Genomic DNA, 21,929 nt, shown 5'->3' with positions numbered 1-21,929 from the left:
CCCCGCGCGGTGACGGCGACGCCTGCGGCCGCCGGGCTCTCCACTCGCCGCCGCCGGAGAGGCCGGTGACCTCTTGGCCGCCCCGCCTCGGAGGCTCAGATGGCTCAGGCGAAGATCAACGCGAAAGCCAACGAGGGGCGCTTCTGCCGCTCCTCCTCCATGGCCGACCGCTCCAGCCGCCTGCTGGAGAGCCTGGACCAGCTGGAGCTCAGGTGAGCGGCCGGCCGGCGCGGGCGGGGCGCGGGCGGGGCGCTGGGGGTGGCCGTGCGCCGCGGGCCGGCCCGGCACGGTCCCGGGGAGCGCTGCAGCCGGAGAAGTTGCTGGCCTGAGGTTGGTTCTCCACGGAGATGGTGCGCTTTTGTCTGGCTCTTGGTGAATTTTCCTCTCCGACCGAGAGAAGACGCATTCGATTTAAGCAAAAACCTGTGAGCCACATTCTCATTAACAGACAGCGTTTGGGAACGGAGAAAAATCGGAGAAGGTAAAAGTTACGGTGACTTTATTTGAGGTTGGAGACTGTGACGCTCCGGGTCTACAGAACTTCTAGAATTTTCTGAATGCCAGTTTGTGGTCTTCCCAAATGTTAACTTACTCTTTTCCTATTATGCATTTTTAAGACCGGCAGCAGTTTAGTGGTCCCCGATGTGAGTGATAAGTTTCTTTCCTCCAAAACACAGCAGAGCAAAAAAATAACAAATCCAGGAATCCGTCTGATAGCAAGGATTAGGGAGGAGTAGGACAGATGAGGGACTGCGGGGTGAACGGTGGCTGGGTACTTGGTGGAATAAGACCCTGCAGCTTCCATTTTCCCCTGAACCCCGGCACGCTGTATTCAGCCATTCCGTTACTTTCTCAGTATTTACCGTGTACCTCCTTCCACGGAAGACACCTTGAAAGTGCTAGTCGTTGGCCTGAAAGCATAAGATAGAGGTTTTTTTTCCTTCTTTACTAAGGTTTTATTAAGTAATATAATAGTGTTATGCTTGTATGCAATTTCTAAATAATGCGTAGTAAATTTTGGAAATAATTGTTTCCCATAACAGTGTATGAAAACTTTTATGTACTTACTGTAAACGTTTATGTCACCAGAGTTACTGTGTAAATTGTGTGCAGGTGTAAGTGAAAATCGTATTAAGTCCCCACAACCCCCTGAAACTACACCGATTTTTTCCCTACAGATTTCACCATTTCTGGGTGAGCAAAGAAACATGTAAGCCAAAAATTTTAAGAAGCATTGTATGTATGTCTTTATCTTCCTCAATTTATATACCAAAACAAGAAGAAGTGTTTATTTGCCAGGAAAGTGCACAACCACAGTATATCTCAGCAGTTGAGGCATTTATTATTATTATTACCCTGAGAAAACAGCCAGAAAATGAGAAATTCTCCATCCACAATGATTTCATGGATGACAACAGAGAGAGAAACCTGAGCCAAAACCACATTCTGGGGTTCTGCTCGGAATGAGACAATGGAACAAGAGAAAAGTAATGCTTCGCCATGTTTGAGCTTGATGCATTTACTCCCCAGAGAAAGCGCAACAAGAATGAAATCAGTAGTGTCCCTGTGATGAATAATACTTCTTTTTATGTAGCAGCATTCTAAGTCTCCCCAGGTATCTAGAACTTTGAGGGTGTGTTCTTAACCATTTCAGGGCTCTCTCCCCCACCGTCGTCGGAAAAGATTTTTTCTGAAAGGAATGAGGAGGAGGTTGCCCCTCCCTTCTTCAAGCTGAGTCATTCTCCTCAAACTTGAACTAACACCTCATGGGTGCTAGGTGCAAAAGCAGTCAGGTAGTCATCTTTAAAAGAAAGCCTCTGGTTTTGAGTATTCGTATATTCTAATGTTTGATTAATCTGAAGTGAATTGATTACTGTATACGAGTGATTAAATTATAACTTGCTTAATTAACCCTTGAGCTGAGGAGGAAAGACTGACTAAAATGTGCTAATTACTGACTTTGAGGACTTCTCTAGTAATTTTAGACTTTTGTAAGCTTTGTTTCTTCCTTAAAAAAAAAAAAGTAATACTGATCTAAGGAAGTGTTGTAGAAAGTAGTAAAATTAAAGACAAATGCTAATGATGATCCATTAAGGTTCAGAGATTCCTTTGAAACCACGTGGTCAGTGTCACAGAGCACCACATTGTTAAAAACTAGCATCATGCCTCGAAGATGTATTTGTAAAAGAAACATGATTTTGCTCTAATAGTCTAATTTCATATTAAGGATAACTCATAAAGCAGTGTTTCAGGTAGAATAAAACACTGTAGTTTAATACTTAAAAGTTTGCATGTAGTTGCCCAACCGTACTAATTTTGTCAAATGTGGTAGAACTTCTTCCATATGAAACTGAAGACAGAATTATGCCAAAAGCTTTTTGACCTAGAGTATGAACTAGTGGTGTACGTGCTTTTTTAAAAGCTTTTAAATGTTTGGCAGCATTTACGTATCGTTGAAGGAATTCCATTTGTGTCTAATACTTTACCATGACACTAGCCTCTTTCTTGACTCCACCTCATCTCCTTTCTTGCTTACTCCCAGAAAGGTGATTCCTTTCTCTCCCAGTTTTTTTTTTTTTTTAAGATTTTATTTTTATTTGAGAGAGAGGGCGGGTTGGGAGGAGCAGAGGGGGAGAGAGAGGGAGGGGAAAGATTCTCAAGCACACTCCACACTGAGCCCCATATGGAGCTCGATCTCACAACCCTGAGACCATACTGAAACAAGAGACCCTTAACCGACTGAGCCACCCAGGCACCCCTCTCTCCGTTTTTTGACCAATTCTAAATAGTGTCTGATGTTTGCATTTATCAGTGGCTCAAGACACCTTTTTTAACAGTTACCCTAATTTGGGGCACCTGGATGGCTCAGTCAGTTAAACGTCTGCCTTCAGCTCAGGTCATGATCTCAGGGTCCTGGGATGGAGCCCCACATTGGGTTCCCTGCTCAGCAGGGAGCCTGCTTCTCCTCTCCCTCTGCCTCTTCCCCAGCTGTGCACACTCTCTCTCACACAAATAAATAAATAAAATATTTATAAAATATATATTTAAAAATTATTTATAAAAATATTTATAATTATATAAATATAATATATATATAATATATAAAAAATATTTATAAAATATATATTTAAAAAGTTACCATAATTTATAAGTAATACATGCTAACACTGATTCATTACATGAGCACTGAGTATATACCAGACCCCATTCCTTTGTGAAAGTTACTATCACCTCCATTCTCCAAATGGGAAATTGCAACTTAGGAAGTTAAATGACTTGTCCAAGGTCCCTCAGCCTAGAACCCAGGAAGATTGGCTGTAGAGCTTAATAATTCATGCCTGTAGTCTCTTAAAGTTAGATGTGTCTTATTGTTACCAAGGTTTGCCTCTTGGTATGTGTCAGGCCAAAAGACACAACCAAACCAAAGAATAGGAAAAGGAAGTGTTTTACTTACAACAAGTAAGGGAGAACATGGGGGGTCTTTCCCAAAGAAGTGTCTCCCAGAATAACAAAATTGGGGAAGTTTTAACTGAGGGTTAAAAGCCTTCATGAAGAGGCTTGCACAGTGGGGAATACAGCATGGAATTGGGGTGACGAAATCCACGCCAAAATCATGAGGGCTGGGAGGGGTCAGCATCATGAGTTCTCTGGCTCCAGCTGGTCTGGTATCTGAGTGCTCAAAGGGGTTTAAATCCTACAAAGATAATCAGGAGTGTGCATCAGGTCAGCCTTCATTTCTGAATATGATTAGGCTGTCTCCTGGCCTCATGGTGACTGTTCTCACATTCTTTCACAAGATGGCTGGGGGCCTAAAATGACTCTTCTTATGTCAGGGAAGCTATGTCTGTCTTTGTTTACCCAGGAATCCCTAACTCTTTCCGCTTACAATATTTCAAAATGTAGGGCTAGTACATGGATGAATATATGATTTCACTGAAAGAGATGAAAATTCCATTTGTTTATCTGTTTGTTTATTTTGTAAAGATTTTAAGTAATCTCTATACCCAACCTGGGCTTAAACTTACAACCCAAGAGGCACGTGCTCCCTCCAACTGAGCCAGCTTGGTGCCCCAAAAATTCCATTTAAATTGTTGTCGAAGTCGGTAAGTATCGAACACCTACTGAGTGCCAAGTAACTGAGTGGCTCCTAGAAGACTCTGCATGGTAACGAAGATGTTTGGGATATGGGTTGTGGAGGATGGCAGAGGGGAGGATGATAGGGCTGGGAGACTGATTGTTCACCAATTTCCCCAAACCGGTCAAGTTGTAGCTCCTTCCCGCTGCTCTCAGCCATCTGCAGTCACTTCCTGAGCAGCCAGGGAATGAAGGGTCAGGGCCGGGAGTGATATGGATCATTGGCCAAAAGTTTCCTGTTGCTTCAAGTTTCTTAGGGTGTGCCAGTGTCCCAGGAGTCACAAAACAAGAAGCATCATAGTTAATATTGAACAACAGCCTATAATTTAAGAGTATTTCTCATATACATTGTCATTTGAACCTTGCAAAATCCTTTGAGGTAGAGGAGGGCACATGTACGTTATCTCTTTTAGAAATGAGGGAACTGAGGTCCAGAGGGATTGAGTGGCCAGCCTAAGGCCACAGTACTGATGAGTAGCTCCTAATACCAGTCCCATTAAACACCAGTTCCATTTTTATATTAAAGGGTCTCAGTGGTGAATGTATTTAAATACTTTGGCGATGGTTAGGAAAACTTATTCAAAATCTTACATTGCCTAGGATATAAGTGATCATTGTGGCATTCTTCAGATACAAGAGTATTTTTTTTTAAGATTTATTTATTTATGAGAGAGTGAGAGCAGGGGGAGGGGCAGAGGGAGAGAGAGAGAATCCTGAAGCAGGCTCCCCTCTGAGCTCAGAGCCCAGCGTGGGCTCTGAGCCAAAATCGAGAGTCAGGTGCTCAACAGACTGAGCCACCTAGGCACCCCACAAGAGTATTTTTTTTTAATTTTTATTTTTTATTTTAATTCCAGTATAGTTGTGTTATATTAGTTTCACGTGTACAGTATAGTGATTCAACAAGTCTATATGTTACTCAGTGCTCATCAAGGTAAGTGTACTCTTGGGTGCCTGGGTGGCTCAGTCGCTTAAGCATCTTACCTTTAACTTAGGTCATGATCCCAGGGTCCTGGGATCAAACCCCACATCGGGCTCCCTGTTCAGTGGGGAGTCTGCTTCTCCCTCTGACCCCTTCCCCTGCTCATGCTCTCTCTCTCTCTCTCACTCTCTCTCAAATAAATAAATAAAAATCTTTAAAAAAAAAAGTTAAGTGTACTCTTGGGGTACCTGTCTAGCTCAGTCAGTAGAGCATGTGACTCATGATGTTGGGGTTTTAAGTTCAAGCCCCATGTTGGGTGTAGAGATTACTTAAAAATAAAATCTTAAAAAAAAAAAAAAAAGATAAGTGTAATCTTAATCCCCTTCACCTATTTCACCCTTCCCTCTACATGCCTCCCCTCTCGTAACTGCCCATTTGTTCTCTATAATTAAGTTTGTTTTTTGGTTTGTCTCATTCCCCCCTCCCTTTGTTCATTTGTTTTGTTTCTTTAAAATGCCACATATGAGTGAAACCATATGTAATTTGTCTTTCTCTGACTGACTTACTTCAGTTAGCCTTCTACTGTGTAGTTCCATCCATTTTGTTGCAAATGGCAAGATTTCATTCTTTTTTATAGCTGAATAATAGTCTATTGGTGGACACTTGGGCTACTTCCATAATTAGGCTATTGTAAATAATTATGCAATAAACATAAAAGTACATATATCCTTTCTAATTTGTGTTTTCATACTCTTTGGGTATTACCCAGTAGTGTGATTACTGATCATAGGGTAGTTCAATTTTTAATTTTTTTTAAAGATTTTATTTTTAAGTAATCTCTACACCCAGTGTGGGGCTCAAACCCACAACCCCAAGATCAAGAGTTGCATGCTCCACTAACTGAGCCAGCCGGGCGCCCCCATTTTTAATTTTTTGAGGAAACTTCATACTGTTTTACACAGTGGCTATACCAGTTTGTATTTCCACCAACAGAGCATGAGGGTTTCTTTTTCTCCACATCCTTACCAACTCTTGTTTCTTGGATACAAGAATATTAAATACAAGATGGGACTATGATTTTAAGAACTCGTTTTAGAAATTATTTGGCGGGGGGGCCTTGGTGGCTCAGTTGGTTAAGCGTCTGACTCTTGATCTCAGCTTAGGTGTTGATCTCAGGGTCGTGAGTTCAAGCCCCATGTTGGGCTCCACACTGGATGTGGAGCCTACTTAAAAACAAGAAAAAAAGAAAAATTATTTTTTTCAAATAAATTCAGGATAGGAGCCTTTGCCTGTTTCCTTCCTTTTTATGAAAGCACAAATTCTTATTATTTATAAGCCTGAGTTCATAATGTCGTCAATACCATGAAGCTACTGTTTGCCAGCACCACTTCTAGCCACACCACACGTGTTACCTCAGTACTAGAATTGTTTTTGTCAGTGCTGTCAGGCATTGTGTTAAACGCTACTCGCTTTACTTCAGTCACAACCACCCTCTCTTTATCCCTTTTTCATAAGTGAGGAAAGTGAGGCAAAGAGAACTTAAGGAACTGCTCAAGTCTCCACAGCCAGTAAGTGGCAGAGCTGGTTTGAACAGCATGACTGAAAAGCCATTGCAGCTTCACTGCGAGGTGCGTTAGCCATGTTAGCCGATGGATCCGCAGTAGCCTCCGGTCTGGTGAAGTCGCTCCTGCGCCTCTAAGTCTCTCACCAGTGTGTCCTTTTGATAGCCCGGCTGCAGAGATCTGTGAGGTGTGGGAGACCTGAAGACTAGCCGAGTGTGTGTACACTTCAGTTTTGCTCTCATAAGAATTTTCTGACTAAAATTTCTTTTTGTCAAAGCCGGCTTCCTAGCAGTTTCATGCAGAGAGTTTTCCAGGAGTACAACTCAGGCCAGCCTTGGTATGAGGAGAAGTTCTTAACCAATTTTGGAAATGTTGCTCTTCTAGGATCTGTTAGTAAAAACAGAACCACCCTTCTCCGCCAAGAGACGTGTTGGCAAATGATGTGTTAAAAAACATGAAGGATAAGGTGAGGTGGTCCAACACTTGGCTAACCAGAGTTCCAGAAGAAAATAATAGAATGGAGGACAGGGAATATTCAAAGATACTATGGCTAACAATTTTCTAGAACTAAATGGAAAGGTTGTAGACAGATTTATATGTGAGATGAATTTAAAGATCTCAGTGGCTGAGAAACAGTACAAATATTACTTAAATAAACTAAGTAGAGATCTAGGTTCAGCTAGAGGGAACAGCAAATGTCAATGGTGCCAAAAAACAAACAAACCCTTGAAATCTTTACATTCTGAAGAATGGCGTTTTATCTTTGCTATGAAATGAAAAAGGTATACATGAAAATGTATATGAGAAGTACCATAAAAGGTGAAATCTGTTTTTCACAGGGAGAACGCCCTGGCAATTTCTAGCATTGAGGGAAAACAAAAAAACCAAAAAACCTCAAGACTTAAAATTTCCATCTAATGTGTTCTGTATTTGGTTTCATTTAATGGCAAAATATCTTCCTTATATGACAGACTTATGTTTTTTTTTCCTAGAGTGTCTCCTTTTAAACCATTTTCTTGTTAACAACTCCCTGAACTTAGTGTTGTAACATGTTGTAAATGAAGCCTTCCTTTTTTGAATAACATTCAGTTCTCTATCATCGTACATTTGAGTACAAACTCAAATGAGTCTTGAAAAATTCATCTCTTCTTTCAGCGTTTCTCATTTACCAATCACATGATTCATCTGTGTCAGTTAAACACTAGAGTCATGGTTTGTGTTTTTAGCATATATATTTCATATCAGTGCCAACTCAATCTCTCTCATATGTACTGGGCCCTAGTTTATCTAAAAGTCTGAGAGTTTGCTCATGTAAAATGTGTAAGCACATGATGGATGGTGCTGGAAGTGGGCTTGCTGTTGTATTATTGCTATTGTATAGAATATTGTTCTTCTATTGTGTTTTCCAGCCACATTTGTCATGTAAGATTCTTACCAGTTCTTTGCTTTTACTGGCTCTTATAAACACAAAGTTCAACATATATTTAGTATCTTGATGAACAAAGAGACCCTGTGACTTTGTGGTCAATCAGTGCTATTTTGGGGTATAACAGGTGGATGGCTGTTAGGGAAAAGGCAGATGTGCGGTTGGGGTGGGTAGGGGAGACCTTAAATGGAACGGACATGTGCTCAAACGTTAGTGAAGTTGTTCCTTCTGTGCCCACTTACGGCAGCAGTCACAATTAGATCTTCCATGATCTCATGTTTCTAAGGCCGTCTGAATGCTGAGGTTAAGTCTGTCACTGTTCATTTTCCAAAAGCTGGCAACTTATTTACAGGGTAATGTATAACAAGAAGTGCCCTGAAAAGAGCACTTTTAAGTATACAGGATTTTCTTTTCTCTTGCTCTCATGATTCCACATCCTCGTTCTTTAGTGACTGAGTGTGTCCGTGTGAATGTGTAGTAAGTGCACGTATGTTTAGACTTGGGGGAGTTCGGGAAAGTAGTGCTTCTATAGTTTGATATAGGCGTTATACCAAAACCCTACACAGGCATTTCCTTTAAATTCAGGAAAAGACAAAGATGCTGTCTCTCAGCGTCACTGTTTAATAAAGTAACAGAGGGGGCGCCTGGGTGGCACAGCGGTTGGGCGTCTGCCTTCGGCTCAGGGCGTGATCCCGGCGTTATGGGATCGAGCCCCACGTCAGGCTCCTCCACTGTGAGCCTGCTTCTTCCTCTCCCACTCCCCCTGCTTGTGTTCCCTCTCTCGCTGGCTGTCTCTATCTCTGTCAAATAAATAAATAAAATCTTAAAAAAAAAACAAAAACAAAAAAAATAATAAAGTAACAGAGGACTCTAGTCAATACTATAAAGAAATAGAAGCTAATAGGATTAAAAAGGAAGAGATTAAAACTCTCATTTTGTACAGATGAAACGATCATCAGTCTCGAAGAATCAGGGGTGCCTGGGTGGCTCAGTCGGTTAAGCGTCTGCCTTCTGCTCAGGTCGTGATCCCAGGGTCCTGGGATCAAGCCCTACATTGAGCTCCCTGCTCAGCAGGAAGCCTGCTTCTCCCTCTCCCACTCCCCCTGCTTGTGTTCCCTCTCTTGCTGTGTCTCTGTCAAGTAAATAAATAAAATCTTAAAAAAAATAAGTAGAAGAATCAGTAGAATCAAAAGACCAATCATTAAAATTAATAAATAAATCTGTTACCAATTACAAGATGAACCTTACAAAAACAGCATTCTTTTTTTAATTTTAGGGGCTCCTGGATGGCTCAGTCAGTTGAGCGTCTCCTTTAGCTCAGGTTGTGATCTCAGGGTCCTGGGATCGAGCCCCACATCAGGCTCCTTGCTCAGCAGGGTGCCTGCTTCTCCCTCTGCCCCTGTCCCTGCTTGTGCTCTCTGTCTCTCTCTTTCTCTCTCTCAAATAAATAATATCTTTAAAAAAAATACTTCAAAACTCTATGAAGAATATAGAAGATGATCTGAATATATGGAGAGACATTATCATGCCCTTGGATAGAATGACAATATTCTAAAGATGCCAGATTTACCCCAGTTCTTTGACAGACCCAGTAAACCTACTCGGGAGTTAATATGGAGAATTAAAAGTCTAGGGGGCGCCTGGGTGGCACAGTCGTTAAGCGTCTGCCTTCAGCTCAGGGCGTGATCCCCGGCGTTCTGAGATCGAGCCCCACATCAGGCTCCTCTGCTATGAGCCTGCTTCTTCCTCTCCCACTCCCCCTGCTTGTGTTCCCTCTCTTGCTGGCTGTCTCTCTGTGTCAAATAAATATATAAAATCTTTAAAAAAAAAATAAAAGTCTAAATAGCTAAGTTATCTTTAAAGAAGTTTAGAGGGCTGGTTCTACCAAATATTAAGGCATATTACAAGGCTGTTGCTATTTTTTTTTAAATGGGTGTTGGTCTAAGAACAGTCAAATATACTAGTGGATGGAATAGAGATTTCAGAGTAGACAATCTATAAACACCTGGAGGAAAGATGGATTTTTGGTGGTTGTAATGGGGGAAAACACTTCACTATTTGGAGAAAAATAAAACAAAATCCTTACCTAAACACATACAGGTGGATTCTAGATGGACTAAGACATAAATATGAGAAAGGTAAAGCAATCAAGTTAATAGAAAGAAAGGTGGGAAAGGACCTTATGAGCTAGGATGTGAAGAGCCTGAAGTAAACCTTCGAAAGCATAAACCATAAGGCAAAATAAAACCAAGAGAAGATTAATCTGATCACTTCAAAGTAAGGATATCTATTCAGGGAAGGATATCCCAGACAAAATTCATATATGATAGGATGGAAGAAGAAGATTATAATGTCTGTAACTAATGTGGGATTAATTCCTTGAGTATGCAAATCAACAAGAGGACAGTAGCCCCGTTTAAAAAAGGGAAAAACAAAATAGGCAAAGGCTATGAACAGGCTAACAAGAATACAAAGAGATGTCCAGAATCATTAGTAATGAAAGCCATACAATTTAAGTACGAACATACCACTGTATTCTTAGTAGACTGGCAAAAAAATAGAAAGTTGGAAAATGCTGAGTATTGGTAGGGCTGTGGGGACACAGGGATTCCTATGCTTTGCTGCTGGGAGTATTGCAAAGGGGTTCAGGACAGGGCCCCCCCCCCAAATGTGCCCCTTTGGCATGTGGGTTATTTTGAGCTGAAGGCACTTGAGAGCCTGCAAGCTCACGAGAAACTTCTGCACCTCTCTTAACCACACAGAAGATTCTAAATTAGGGGTCTTTCCCAGAATAAGGGTTATAGGCAGAGATAAATTTTATCTGAGTGGCCCATCTGTATGGCAGGGCAAACATCTAATTACCTAACATCTGCTCTTCTTATCACCCTGTGAAGTGTATTCCTTTTCTCTGAAGTCCCAGACCCTTACCCCCTTCTCCTTCATTCAAAATAATATATACCTCATTTTGCCTGTCTTTGGCATTTCCATGTCTATGTGGATTCCCCTTATGTACGCTATTAAATTTGATTTTCTCCTGTTAATTTGTCTCATGTTAACTTGATTCTTAGTCCAGTTAGAAGGGCCTTTGTGGGGACGAGAATGCTTACTTCCCGACAACGGTCTAGTCTAGCCATTCTGGGGAACAATGCTAGTACTGGGTTACGTTGAGGGTGCACATACCCTGTGTCTCAGCTGTTCTGCCCTGGGATAGATCCAAGGAGGTTCTCATTCAAGTCCATAGGGGACATGTATTCACTGAACGGTTTTTTCTGTGGTGATGAAAAGTGAGGGGACAAAGTGAGCGTTTCCACTGGGACCGTAGAGGTCAAATCAGGTGGATGATAGAGACGGAGTGTTCTGCAGTGTCAGAAGCTACTGGTTAGATGCACTCACAAGATGCTGGGTGGTTCCTAACAAAATAACGCTGCGTGAAGAAAAAGAAACAGTGAGATATAAATTGAAAATAGATGAACACACAAATACAGATTGTATTAAGAACACATACAAAATAGATGGACACTAAACAGAATGATTGCCGTACGAGGGGGGAAGGAGGAGGGGGGTGGGGTAGGTGGATTTAAAACAAGAGAAGCATTTTTAGAGAGGGGTAAAGACTTTTTGAAAAGCGTTCCTAGTGATCTTTACACTTGAGTTGGAGCAAATGATAGCGACGAAGACAAGTCAGCTTCCACGCGGTAACTCGTCTTCCCCATGTGCACAGGGTGGAAGCTCTGAGAGAAGCGGCAACTGCTGTCGAGCAAGAGAAAGAAGTCCTCCTGGAAATGATCCACAGCATCCAGAACAGCCAGGACATGAGGCAGATCAGCGATGGTGAGCGCGTTTCCACGGAAGGCAGCTCGTCTTTCCCCCTCCTTGATGGGGCTTACGATACGGGCTTTAGGTCCCTTTTCGCTTGACCGCAGGAATTCGCCCGCTTGCCTTGGGCATTTCCCGTGAGCGCGGAGAGCCGCTGCCGGAGCCACCTGCCCGGAGGTCAGCCTGCTGGCCTGCCCCCTACCTCAAGGGCATGGTTGGAACTGGTAGAAAAGGCCTCCAAGCTCCGGAGGAGGTGGCCCCAAGCAGTTGACACTCCTAACTTCAGTTCCTCAGAAGTTCCTGGACTGTGGAAGCTGTGGAAGCAGAGAAGACAGAGAGGGGTTGAGGTGTAGCTTAAGGAGAGGAGGGCGAGGGAATGCAGGGGGAAGACATTATGGGCCCAGTAAAATCCCATTAACATAGAAGGTGCTAGCACTTCTCAGTGAAAAGCATGACTGCACATGGAGGAACAGGGCCCTTGGGGTTTCCTCTCGCTGGCCGTGGCTTCCTAATTCGGTTGCTCCGGGGCCTCCCAAGACAAGCTGCTGGGCCAGCGGCTGGTGCCGTGAGTGTGTGTCTAACCCCAGGCCCTCAACTCTTAGACATGCACAGCGGGGTCAGGATCTAGCCAGTCTGTCCACCGTCCTGGCCAGAGATCGATGAATTAGGGAGAGGGTTACAGAACGGGACAAAGAGGAGGTTGCCGACTTTTTCGTATAAATAATGAGATGTGGATCCCTTTTCCTACCATTGCCTCTCTGTGCTGGCCAAGACTTACACCGCCGGCCTGCTTAAATGTCCCTGGCAAGGATGAAGTCAGTGCCTAATTCTGAGGCCAGCTTTTCCTCCACTCTCATGGCTAAGTTTGCTCAGCCAGAATTGGGGCTTTGTATTCCGATACACATGCAGAATACGCCGTCCCAAAGTACGGTTCTTTGGCATAGGGATTATTTCAAGCTGATTATTTTTGAGAAGCTGCAGACACAGGAGAAGCTCTGGAAACAGAGTAGAAGTTATTCTTTTATAAGGGAAGTTTAAATTTATAAAGGCTATTTCCATTTGTAAGGGTGCCTCCCTCTTTGTACCAGGAAGAGAAGGATGACTGTGAATCATAGAAACTCTTATCTATGCAGAAAGCACCTACGAAATCTGCAGCACAACCTTATCCTGGTGTATCCTGCTTTTCCTGGTCACCTCACTAAGGAGGGGAAGGCCTCCCTGAACGTCCTAGTCCTCAGCTGAAGGTGGTTTTTAAGGTGGTGGCTCGGGTCGTCCTTCTCAGGGGGGTGGGCCATCTCAGCGTCCCTGAAAATCTCCTGTGTATGTGTGAAGTGTACACGTTCATAAGCTTCTGCTTTTTTTCTCGTTAATCTTTTATTACAGGGTTTCTCAGCCAAGAACTCAGAAGGGTACAGGGAAAATGATTTTTCCTCCCCTACATGCACATCGTCATCAAGAGATCCAATGTGTCTGATCTCTTGCTCTAACCAGCACAAAACCCTGGTTATGCTCTCTATTCACTCTATGTAAAGACTTGGTTTCTATCCCAGTTACAAATGCATACCTGCCCAAACCTTTTCAAACATAACCACTTGAGAAGTCATCTGGTTCCCATGTATAAAGACTCTCAGGGAGGGGAGCCTGGGTGGCTCAGTCGGTTAAGCATCCGACTCTTGATTTAGGCTCAGGTCATCATCTCAGGGTTATGAGATCAGTCCGCACGTCGGGCTCACACATGGACTGTGAAGCCTGCTTGAGATTCTCTCTCTCCCTCTCTCCCTTCCCCTCCCCCGCCTGCATGCATGTGTGTGCACTCCCTCTCCCTCTCTCTCAAAAAAAAATAAAAAACGACTTTCAAGGAAAGGTATTCTGCAGCCTCTCCCTGTAATATAATACAGTTCATCAGTTAATCTTAGGCACTGTAATTTCAACTTTTTTTTTTTTAAGGATTTTATTTATTTATTTGACAGAGATAGAGACAGCCAGCGAGAGAGGGAACACAAGCAGGGGGAGTGGGAGAGGAAGAAGCAGGCTCATAGTGGAGGAGCCTGATGTGGGGCTCGATCCCATAACGCCGGGATCACACCCTGAGTTGAAGGCAGACGCTTAACCGCTGTGCCACCCAGGCACCCCTGTAATTTCGACTTTTACCTTTAAAAATTTTGTTGCCGAGGCATTTACGGAAAACAGCTTTAGCCACAAATGAATGCCTTAGTGTTCTCAACATAGGTAAGTTTATGTCTCATATTGATTGATATTTCAAACTTTCTACGTTTAGGAGAAAGAGAAGAGTTAAATCTGACAGCAAACCGTTTGATGGGACGAACCCTCACTGTTGAAGTTTCAGTAGAAACAATCAGAAACCCCCAGCAGGAAGAATCCCTAAAGCATGCCACCAGGATTATTGATGAGGTGGTCAGTAAGTTTCTGGATGATTTGGGAAATGCCAAGAGTCACTTGATGTCACTGTACAGTGCGTGTTCATCCGAGGTGCCGCCTGGGCCTGTTGACCAGAAGTTTCAGTCCATAGTCATTGGCTGTGCTCTTGAAGATCAGAAGAAAATTAAGAGAAGATTAGAGACTCTGCTTAGAAATATTGAAAACTCTGACAAGGCCATCAAGCTGTTAGAGCATTCTAAAGGAGCTGGTTCCAAAACTCTGCAACAAAATGCTGAAGGCAAATTTAATTAGTTTTGGAACATAGGAGCACTTACAAATAATGACAGAAAAACGATTAAACATTAGTTCTTTGTGTCAGGCTTAACATTTGATACTGATTGTTGTTTCACAAGAGGAAAAGATACCAGTGTCATCAGTTTTGTGAATAACACAATTAAAACTAGAAATATTTTAATTCTCTTTCTAGAAGTTTTTAGATTGAATTCTTGTCTCGTATTAGGCTCTAGCACCTAATATATATATATATATATATATATATATATAATATATATATATATATATATATTTTTTTTTTTTTTTACTATTCTGTGGATGAATACTTAGTATGTAGGAGAGAGTAACTGCTCAGCCTGGGCCAAAAGCATTATTCTTTCCTGGGCTTTGTCTGGCATGGAGATACTTGGGCACATGGGGCATTTGGTAGACTAGAAATTCTTGACCTTAAGCAGCACACAAACTTACCACTCATCTGCTGTTAACTAGTAGTGTACTTAAAAGGACAAAAGGAATCACAAAATAAGAACCTTTTCCCACTTATTCTTTTTCATAAAGCACTTTTTTTGGACATCTGTATCAAATTATTTTGAGTTTAAGATTTATGCGTCTGATAATATGAATATATTTCTTGACGTACACTGAAAACATGACATAAAGTGTGAGAGAATTCACATCTCATGTTATTGTCAACAGCTATATGTCCACTTCATCTTTTTCCAAACGCATCATTTCTCTAAAATTTTAATCATTACAGAAATACAGTGTTGTAACTTGCCTCTTTTTTAAAATGCTGCTATAAAGTCTAATTGTCGACTTTAAAACCTCTGTTCTGTATAGGTGTATAATTTACTTCCCCATTCCCCTTACTGGACATTGAGGTTGTTTCCAATTTGTTGCTTATTCCTGCAACATATCTATATACAGAGACTTTTTCCTTCTTTCTTTTGTTTTTGATTTTCTTTGTATAAATCCCAGTAGTGGGATTTACTGGGTCAAAGGGTATATACATTTTCATGGCCTGACCTATTTCCAGATTTTTTTGTATGAGAGTGACATCAATTTGTACTATCTCCAGTAATTAAAATGGAGCTGTTTCACTAGAAGCTTTCCAAAGCTGAGCATTATGTTTTCTAACATTAGATCTGAAACACCTTAATTTCGTTTGCGTTTTGTGTCCTAACAAGGTTGACCAATGTATTGATTATTCTTTTATCTGTGATAAATGAAGCAACTATAGAGCACTTTGATTTGTTCGAAGAAACTAGTGCTATTGACACACAAAAACCTCAACTCCCCCTCAAATACTACTTCAAAATGAATACATCAAACTCAGTTTTCATGAGACTGTAGGTATTCTTTCACACGGGGGGGGGGGGGGAGAAAGTCAAGATCCAGATTGGCTTTATATATTTAGATCTCTCAATGCAAACAATATTGAGCTTCATTTTCCAGGCAAAAATGTCAAATTAGTGTCTCTTCATAAGAAGCAATTACAGTCTGAGAACATTATGGCTTTGATTACCGTTGCTAAGCCTGCCTCATTAAAATCTTTCCATTTCATGGGAAACACTCATTCCCATTGATAACTGTGGCAAAGCCGCTTGATTTGTCAGTTGACTCTCATTTGCTATCATCAGGTTCACTGTCAGATAAAGGGTTTTTTTGTGTGTGTGCCATCTTTATCAGCTTTTTGAAAATTAAGAAGCAACAATTAAGTTTTCTTCAAGTTCTCAAGGACTGTCAGCATCTTTAAATCCCTTCCACCCTGGGAAATACTCCCCCTTTCCATTCACTCATTCACTCATTCACTCCATGTCAGCCTAGGACATTTCCTTCCTTCCTTCCTCTCTTTCTTTCTTTCTTTCTTTCTTTCTTTCTTTCTTTCTTTCTTTCTTTTCCTTCCTTCCTTCCTTCCTTCCTTCCTTCCTTCCTTCCTTCTCTTTCTTCCTTTCTTTCTTTCTTTCTTTCTTTCTTTCTTTCTTTCTTTCTTTCTTTCTTTTTTTTAGCATTTTATTTTATTTATTAGGGAGAGCACTAGCAGGGAGGAGAGGGAGAAGCAGACTCCCTGCTGAGCAGGGAGCCCAACACAGGGCTCCATCCCTGGGCTCTGGGATCATGACCTGAGCCGAAGGCAGCTGCTTAACCGACTGAGCCACTGAGGCGCCCCAGCCTAAGACGTTTTCTACCACAAACTATTCGGGCTCTGCCTCCTCAACCTTTGTACTCTTCACATTGTTCTTTCCCCATTTTTTGCAATGGAGTCTTATTGGAGGCCATTCTTTCTCACTGACCTGAAGAGCTGTGATCTACCATCTCCAGGCTGCCTCAGTCCCTAGCCTGCAGCATTTCCAGCCCTCTGTACCTTGAGCCATATTCAAGAGGCAGGGACCTGAATGTGTTGATTCTTAACATTTTTATTTATTATAAGAATGGAAGTGTGGGGCGCCTGGGTGGCTCAGTCAGTTGAGCATCTGACTCTTGGTTTCAGATCAGGTCATGATCTCAGGGTTGTGAGATCAAGCCCCACCTTGGCTCCAAGCTCAGTGCAGAGTCTTGAGGTTCTCTCTCCCTCTCCCTCTGTCCCTTTCCTGCTCACTCTCTCTCTCCCCCCCCCCATCTCTAAGATAAATAAATCTTTAAACAAAAAAAAAAAAAAAGAGGGGCACCTGGGTGGCTCAGCTGGTTGAGCATCTGCCTTCGGCTCGGGTCATGATCCCAGGGTCCTGGGATCAAGCCCCACACTGGGCTCCCTGCTCAGTGGGGAGTCTGCATCTCCCTCTCCCTCTGCCACTCCCCCTGCTGTGCTCTCTTTCTGTCAAATGAATAAATAAAATCTTAAAAAAAAAATAGAAGTGTAATTTATTTTTAAACGATGAAACTACCAAGTATCACATTTTGCCTTTATCTGTCTTTTTTTAGATAGATAATAGTTTGGGACTATAATGGAATTCAGAGTATATTATTTGTCCTTTATTCATGTGTTCCCCGACAGCCCCATTCCAATTTCATACCATTTCTGGAATGGAGCATACAGTTTTAGGACAGCCCCACTGCTGTCCCCCATGAGCACTGCTTCCCAGGAGACTGTCCCCATTCCCACCCTGGCTCTTCTGTGTAGCTGGCAGGACCTGCAGAGGAGTTGACAGAAGAGCACTCAATGGGCATCAACTAAGGACAGAGTGGCAATGCTGCCCAGACAAATGTAAAATTGACCCTCTTGGTATTTTAATGTAGGAACCCTTGATGTTTAAAAAAGAAGAAGAAGGAGAAGGAGAAGGAGAAGAGAAGGAGAAGGAGAAGGAGAAGGAGAAGGAGAAGGAGAAGGAGAAAAATCCTGAAAGCTTTCGGAGGGGTAGGAAGGAAAGAAGAGAGCTAACAGTAATGAGTGTGACCTGGCTGGGCCTTGCCTCTGCGCTTCCTTCCCAGTACCGCTATTGCATCCTCTAGGGGGCACCCTTCACACTGTCTTCCATGAGAATGCTGTCCTTCCAAGGATACAGTAGCCATCAACCTAGTGAGCTATTCTGCAGAGGGACACAGTAATGAGTGCAGACAGGGTCCTCTGTATTGATGCAGCTCAATCCAGCACTCCGACTCAAAATGCTTGGAATTCACCCTAAAGAGATGATCAACTAATTAAAGAACTCTGCTTCAACATTTTAAAATTGGGAAGCATGAAAATTTAACAACCCCTAAACATAACAGAGTAAGAATCTGGCAAACAATTACATGCGATGATTTTTAAGTAGGAAATTTCCATGAGTGTGTCCTTTTCAAATGACTGATTGTGACAAATGCTGATACGTTTGGAGCGCACATATGTGATAATGCTATTTTTGAAGGCTGGATTTTGCAATTATTCAAAGACAAAAATGAAAGTAAAAGCTGGGAGTTTTGGGAAAGAAAAGGCAACAAAGACAATAGTGAGCTTGAAGTTGTTTGTGTCTACTGAGAACAGCAAGCAAGCAAAATTAAATGGACCACTGTTTAGGGACATGATCACCTTCTCAAGTTTTCAATCATGACCAAAGAGTAAACAGCTTGAATTGGGCCACACCAATCTTCAATTATCCGCCTCAAACCACTAAATATTGGGGGTGCTGGATGACTCAGTCAATAGAGCATGGAACTCGTGATCTCAGGTTTGTGAGTTCAAGCCGCATGGTGGGTGTAGAGCTTACTGAAAGACTTAACAAATTTAAAAAAAAAACCTAAATATTGTAGCAAACATATTTCACTTGCATGTAGTTGGCATTCAAATCACGACGGCATTCACTCAACAGCTGTTTGGTGAGGGCCAATTTCAGTATCTAGTCCAGCTTTAATATGCAACTACATTGGGCACAGTTTGTGTAGGAATTTGACAAAGCCTGTCAGAAAAGATTGAAAAACCTCGCTTTGGAAAACTGACCTAGAAATCGGATCCAGGGAGTATTATAAATACATCTCCAAACGTAATTGTCAGACCTCGGGTCTAAGGATGGTACAGCCCTGGGACAAAACACACGCGGTGGCTTTAAGCTTTGCTACAGAAATACCCAGCGAGCTCCCAACCGCAGCTCTTATCAGCCGAGGGCCCCAAGAACGTCCCTGACCTCCTCAGCTGTAAAGTCAGACTGATATGCTCCTGGGAGTTATGAGATGCAGTGTGCAAGGTGCTTTGCATGCTGGCTCCCACAGAAAGCCTTAGTTAAATAAATTTGAACAGGGGACACCTGGCTGACTCGGTGGAACATCCAACTCTTGATCTCAGGGTTGTGAGTTCGATCCCCACGCTGGGTAAAAAGATTACTTAAAATTTTTTTTTTGAATTCTACAATTATTTTGTACAGGGCAAAGTAAATTTATTATTTAGGGGTGGGACACAAAAACCTCAAAATGAAACAACTTTTCTTCAAAATAGACTGATAGAGGGGTCCTTGGGTGACAGTTAAGCAACCAACTCCTGATCTCAGCTCAGGTCTTGAACTCAGGGTTGTGAGCTCAAGCCCCCCACTGAGCTTCACGCTGGGGTATGGGGCCCACGTGCAGACATAAATGATAGAATTAGAAAAGAAACTTCATTTCCAGGACAGAATTATTTAAACCACAGTGCTACCAAATTGCATTAAATATCCACTATCAATAAAATCAGTATGCTAATTATTGGCAGAGTGTCTAAAACATGAAATTTTTTTTTTTAAGATTTTATTTATTTATTCGACAGAGATAGAGACAGCCAGCGAGAGAGGGAACACAAGTAGGGGGAGCGGGAGAGGAAGAAGTAGGCTCATAGCGAAGGAGCCTGATGTGGGGCTCGATCCCATAATGCCGGGATCACGCCCTGAGCTGAAGGCAGACGCTTAACCGCTGTGCCACCCAGGCGCCCCTAAAACATGAAATATTTTTAAGGTGTTTCTAATTTTAAAGAAGTTACATTATACCTTTTACTACTTTGTTCCACACTATTGATACATATTACACAAAATTCTAGTTTTGAAATGCGTTTATTTTTTTATTATTGGAATTCATCTTTCATGAAATTTTTAAGTAGTATATTTTAAATTAAGCAACCCAATACCAATACATATAGGTGGTTTCCCATTCAAATTTACAAATGCATTAGTCATAACAAAAATACAGGATTTTGATTTTTCTTTTAATCCAAAGTTTTTATTTTATTTTTTTAAGATTTTATTTATTTTAGGGACACCTGGGTGGCTCAGTCCTTAAGCATCTGCCTTCTGCTCATGTCATGGTCCCAGGGTCCTGGGATGGAGCCCCACATCCAGCTCCCTGCACAGCAGGGAGCCTGCTTCTCCCTCTGCCTCTACTGCTCCCCCTGCTTGTGCTCTCTCACACGCTCTCTTAAATAAATAAATAAATAAATAAATAAATAAATAAATAAATAAATAGCACATGCAAGTGGGAGGAGGGGGAGAGGGAGAGAATCTCAAGCCCACTCAGCGCTGAGCATGGGAGCCCTTCGGGCTTGATCTCACAACCCTGAGATCATGACCAGAGCTGAAACCAAGAGTTGGACACTAACCAATTGAGCCACCCAGGAGGCCCCCAAAGTTTTTATTTTTAAAAGACCATTTACCAACATCCTGTCATAGTTATTTCAAGGGAGAGAAGAAAAGGAGCACCACCTAATAAAAGTTATTACAGCCAAGGGGCGCCTGGGTGACACAGCGGTTAAGCGTCTGCCTTCGGCTCAGGGCGTGATCCTGGCATTATGGGATCTAGCCCCACATCAGGCTCCTCTGCTATGAGCCTGCTTCTTCCTCTCCCACTCCCCCTGCTTGTGTTCCCTCTCTCGCTGGCTGTCTCTATCTCTGTCAAATGAATAAATAAAATCTTTAAAAAAAAAAAAAGTTATTACAGCCAAATCCTACACTTACCTAGGAGTTAGGCTGGACATTTCAGAGTCCACTGTGGTTTTAAATTTTTTTTTTTTTAAGATTTTATTTATTTACTTGAGAGAGAGAGTGTGCACGTGAGCGAGCGAGCACAAGCAGGGGGAGCAGCGGAGGGAGAGGGAGAAGCAGACTACCCTGAGCAGAGATCCCAACATGGGGCTCAATCTCAGGGCCCCAAGATCATGACCCGAGCTGAAGGCAGCCACTTAACCCACTGAGCAACCCAGGCACCCCTAAATATTTTTTCTTAGCAAATAAATTCACTTGTTTAATAGGCCTACATATTTTAGGGTAAAACCGAGTGTTACAATGTACACGTTTTTTAACAGTTAAAACTGAATAAATCTACCTGTTAATTAGATGACTGCACAGTGAGGGACAAATTTTCACCTCACCAGTCATTTTATTTTCAGAGAAACAGATACCCTGATAATATAGTAATGGGAGCACCTCAGCAAGTTACCAGCAACTACTTCAAAGGTTTGGAAAAAGATGCTAACAGTTAATATTTTAGGTTAAAGTCATTCACTTGAAGTGAAACATTGGGTCCTGAGACCAGTTCTCATTCTAAGGTCTTCAGAAAAGATCCCTGTCCTTGGAAGTAGGCACGGTGGAGTATGTTACTGAGAGTTCTTTCTTTCTTTCTTTCTTTTTTTTTTTTAAGATTTTATTTATTCGACAGAGATAGAGACAGCCAGCGAGAGAGGGAACACAAGCAGGGGGAGTGGGAGAGGAAGAAGCAGGCTCATAACGGAGGAGCCTGATGTGGGGCTCGATCCCAGAACGCCGGGATCACACCCTGAGCTGAAGGCAGACGCTTAACTGCTGTGCCACCCAGGCGCCCCACTGAGAGTTCTTTCTAAGCATTGCATTCTGTGACCTGAAGCCTCTCTGCGCATAGCAATCCTCCCCACCCACGATTCTTTCCTTTGCTTAACCACACCCTTAAGTACACCCTCAGGGCAAAATGTCTCTGATGTGCTCCGGAGATACGA

At 42.3% G+C, this 21,929-nt stretch overlaps 1 protein-coding gene across 2 annotated transcripts; it reads left to right on the top strand.

Annotated features, from left to right (window-relative positions):
- The first annotated feature begins 3 nt into the window (after window positions 1-3).
- On the top strand, window positions 4-14,716 carry BAG2 (BAG cochaperone 2). 2 transcript variants are annotated; one of them, XM_045803041.2, is made up of 3 exons: window positions 4-212; window positions 11,763-11,872; window positions 14,136-14,716. In XM_045803041.2, the coding sequence occupies exons 1-3, from the start codon at window positions 100-102 to the stop codon at window positions 14,546-14,548; spliced, it is 636 nt and encodes a 211-aa protein (XP_045658997.1). In that variant the 5' UTR covers window positions 4-99; the 3' UTR covers window positions 14,549-14,716. The 2 variants fall into 2 exon arrangements, with proteins under 2 accessions (XP_045658997.1, XP_045658988.2); XM_045803032.2 differs by lacking the exon at window positions 4-212 and adding an exon at window positions 277-481.
- Window positions 14,717-21,929: the final 7,213 nt, after the last annotated feature.

Source organism: Ursus americanus, chromosome 29, assembly GCF_024610735.1.
Source record: "Ursus americanus isolate L20-20 chromosome 29, mUrsAme1.1.p, whole genome shotgun sequence".
NCBI lineage: Eukaryota > Metazoa > Chordata > Mammalia > Carnivora > Ursidae > Ursus > Ursus americanus.
This window is presented reverse-complemented; position numbering and strand designations above follow the sequence as displayed.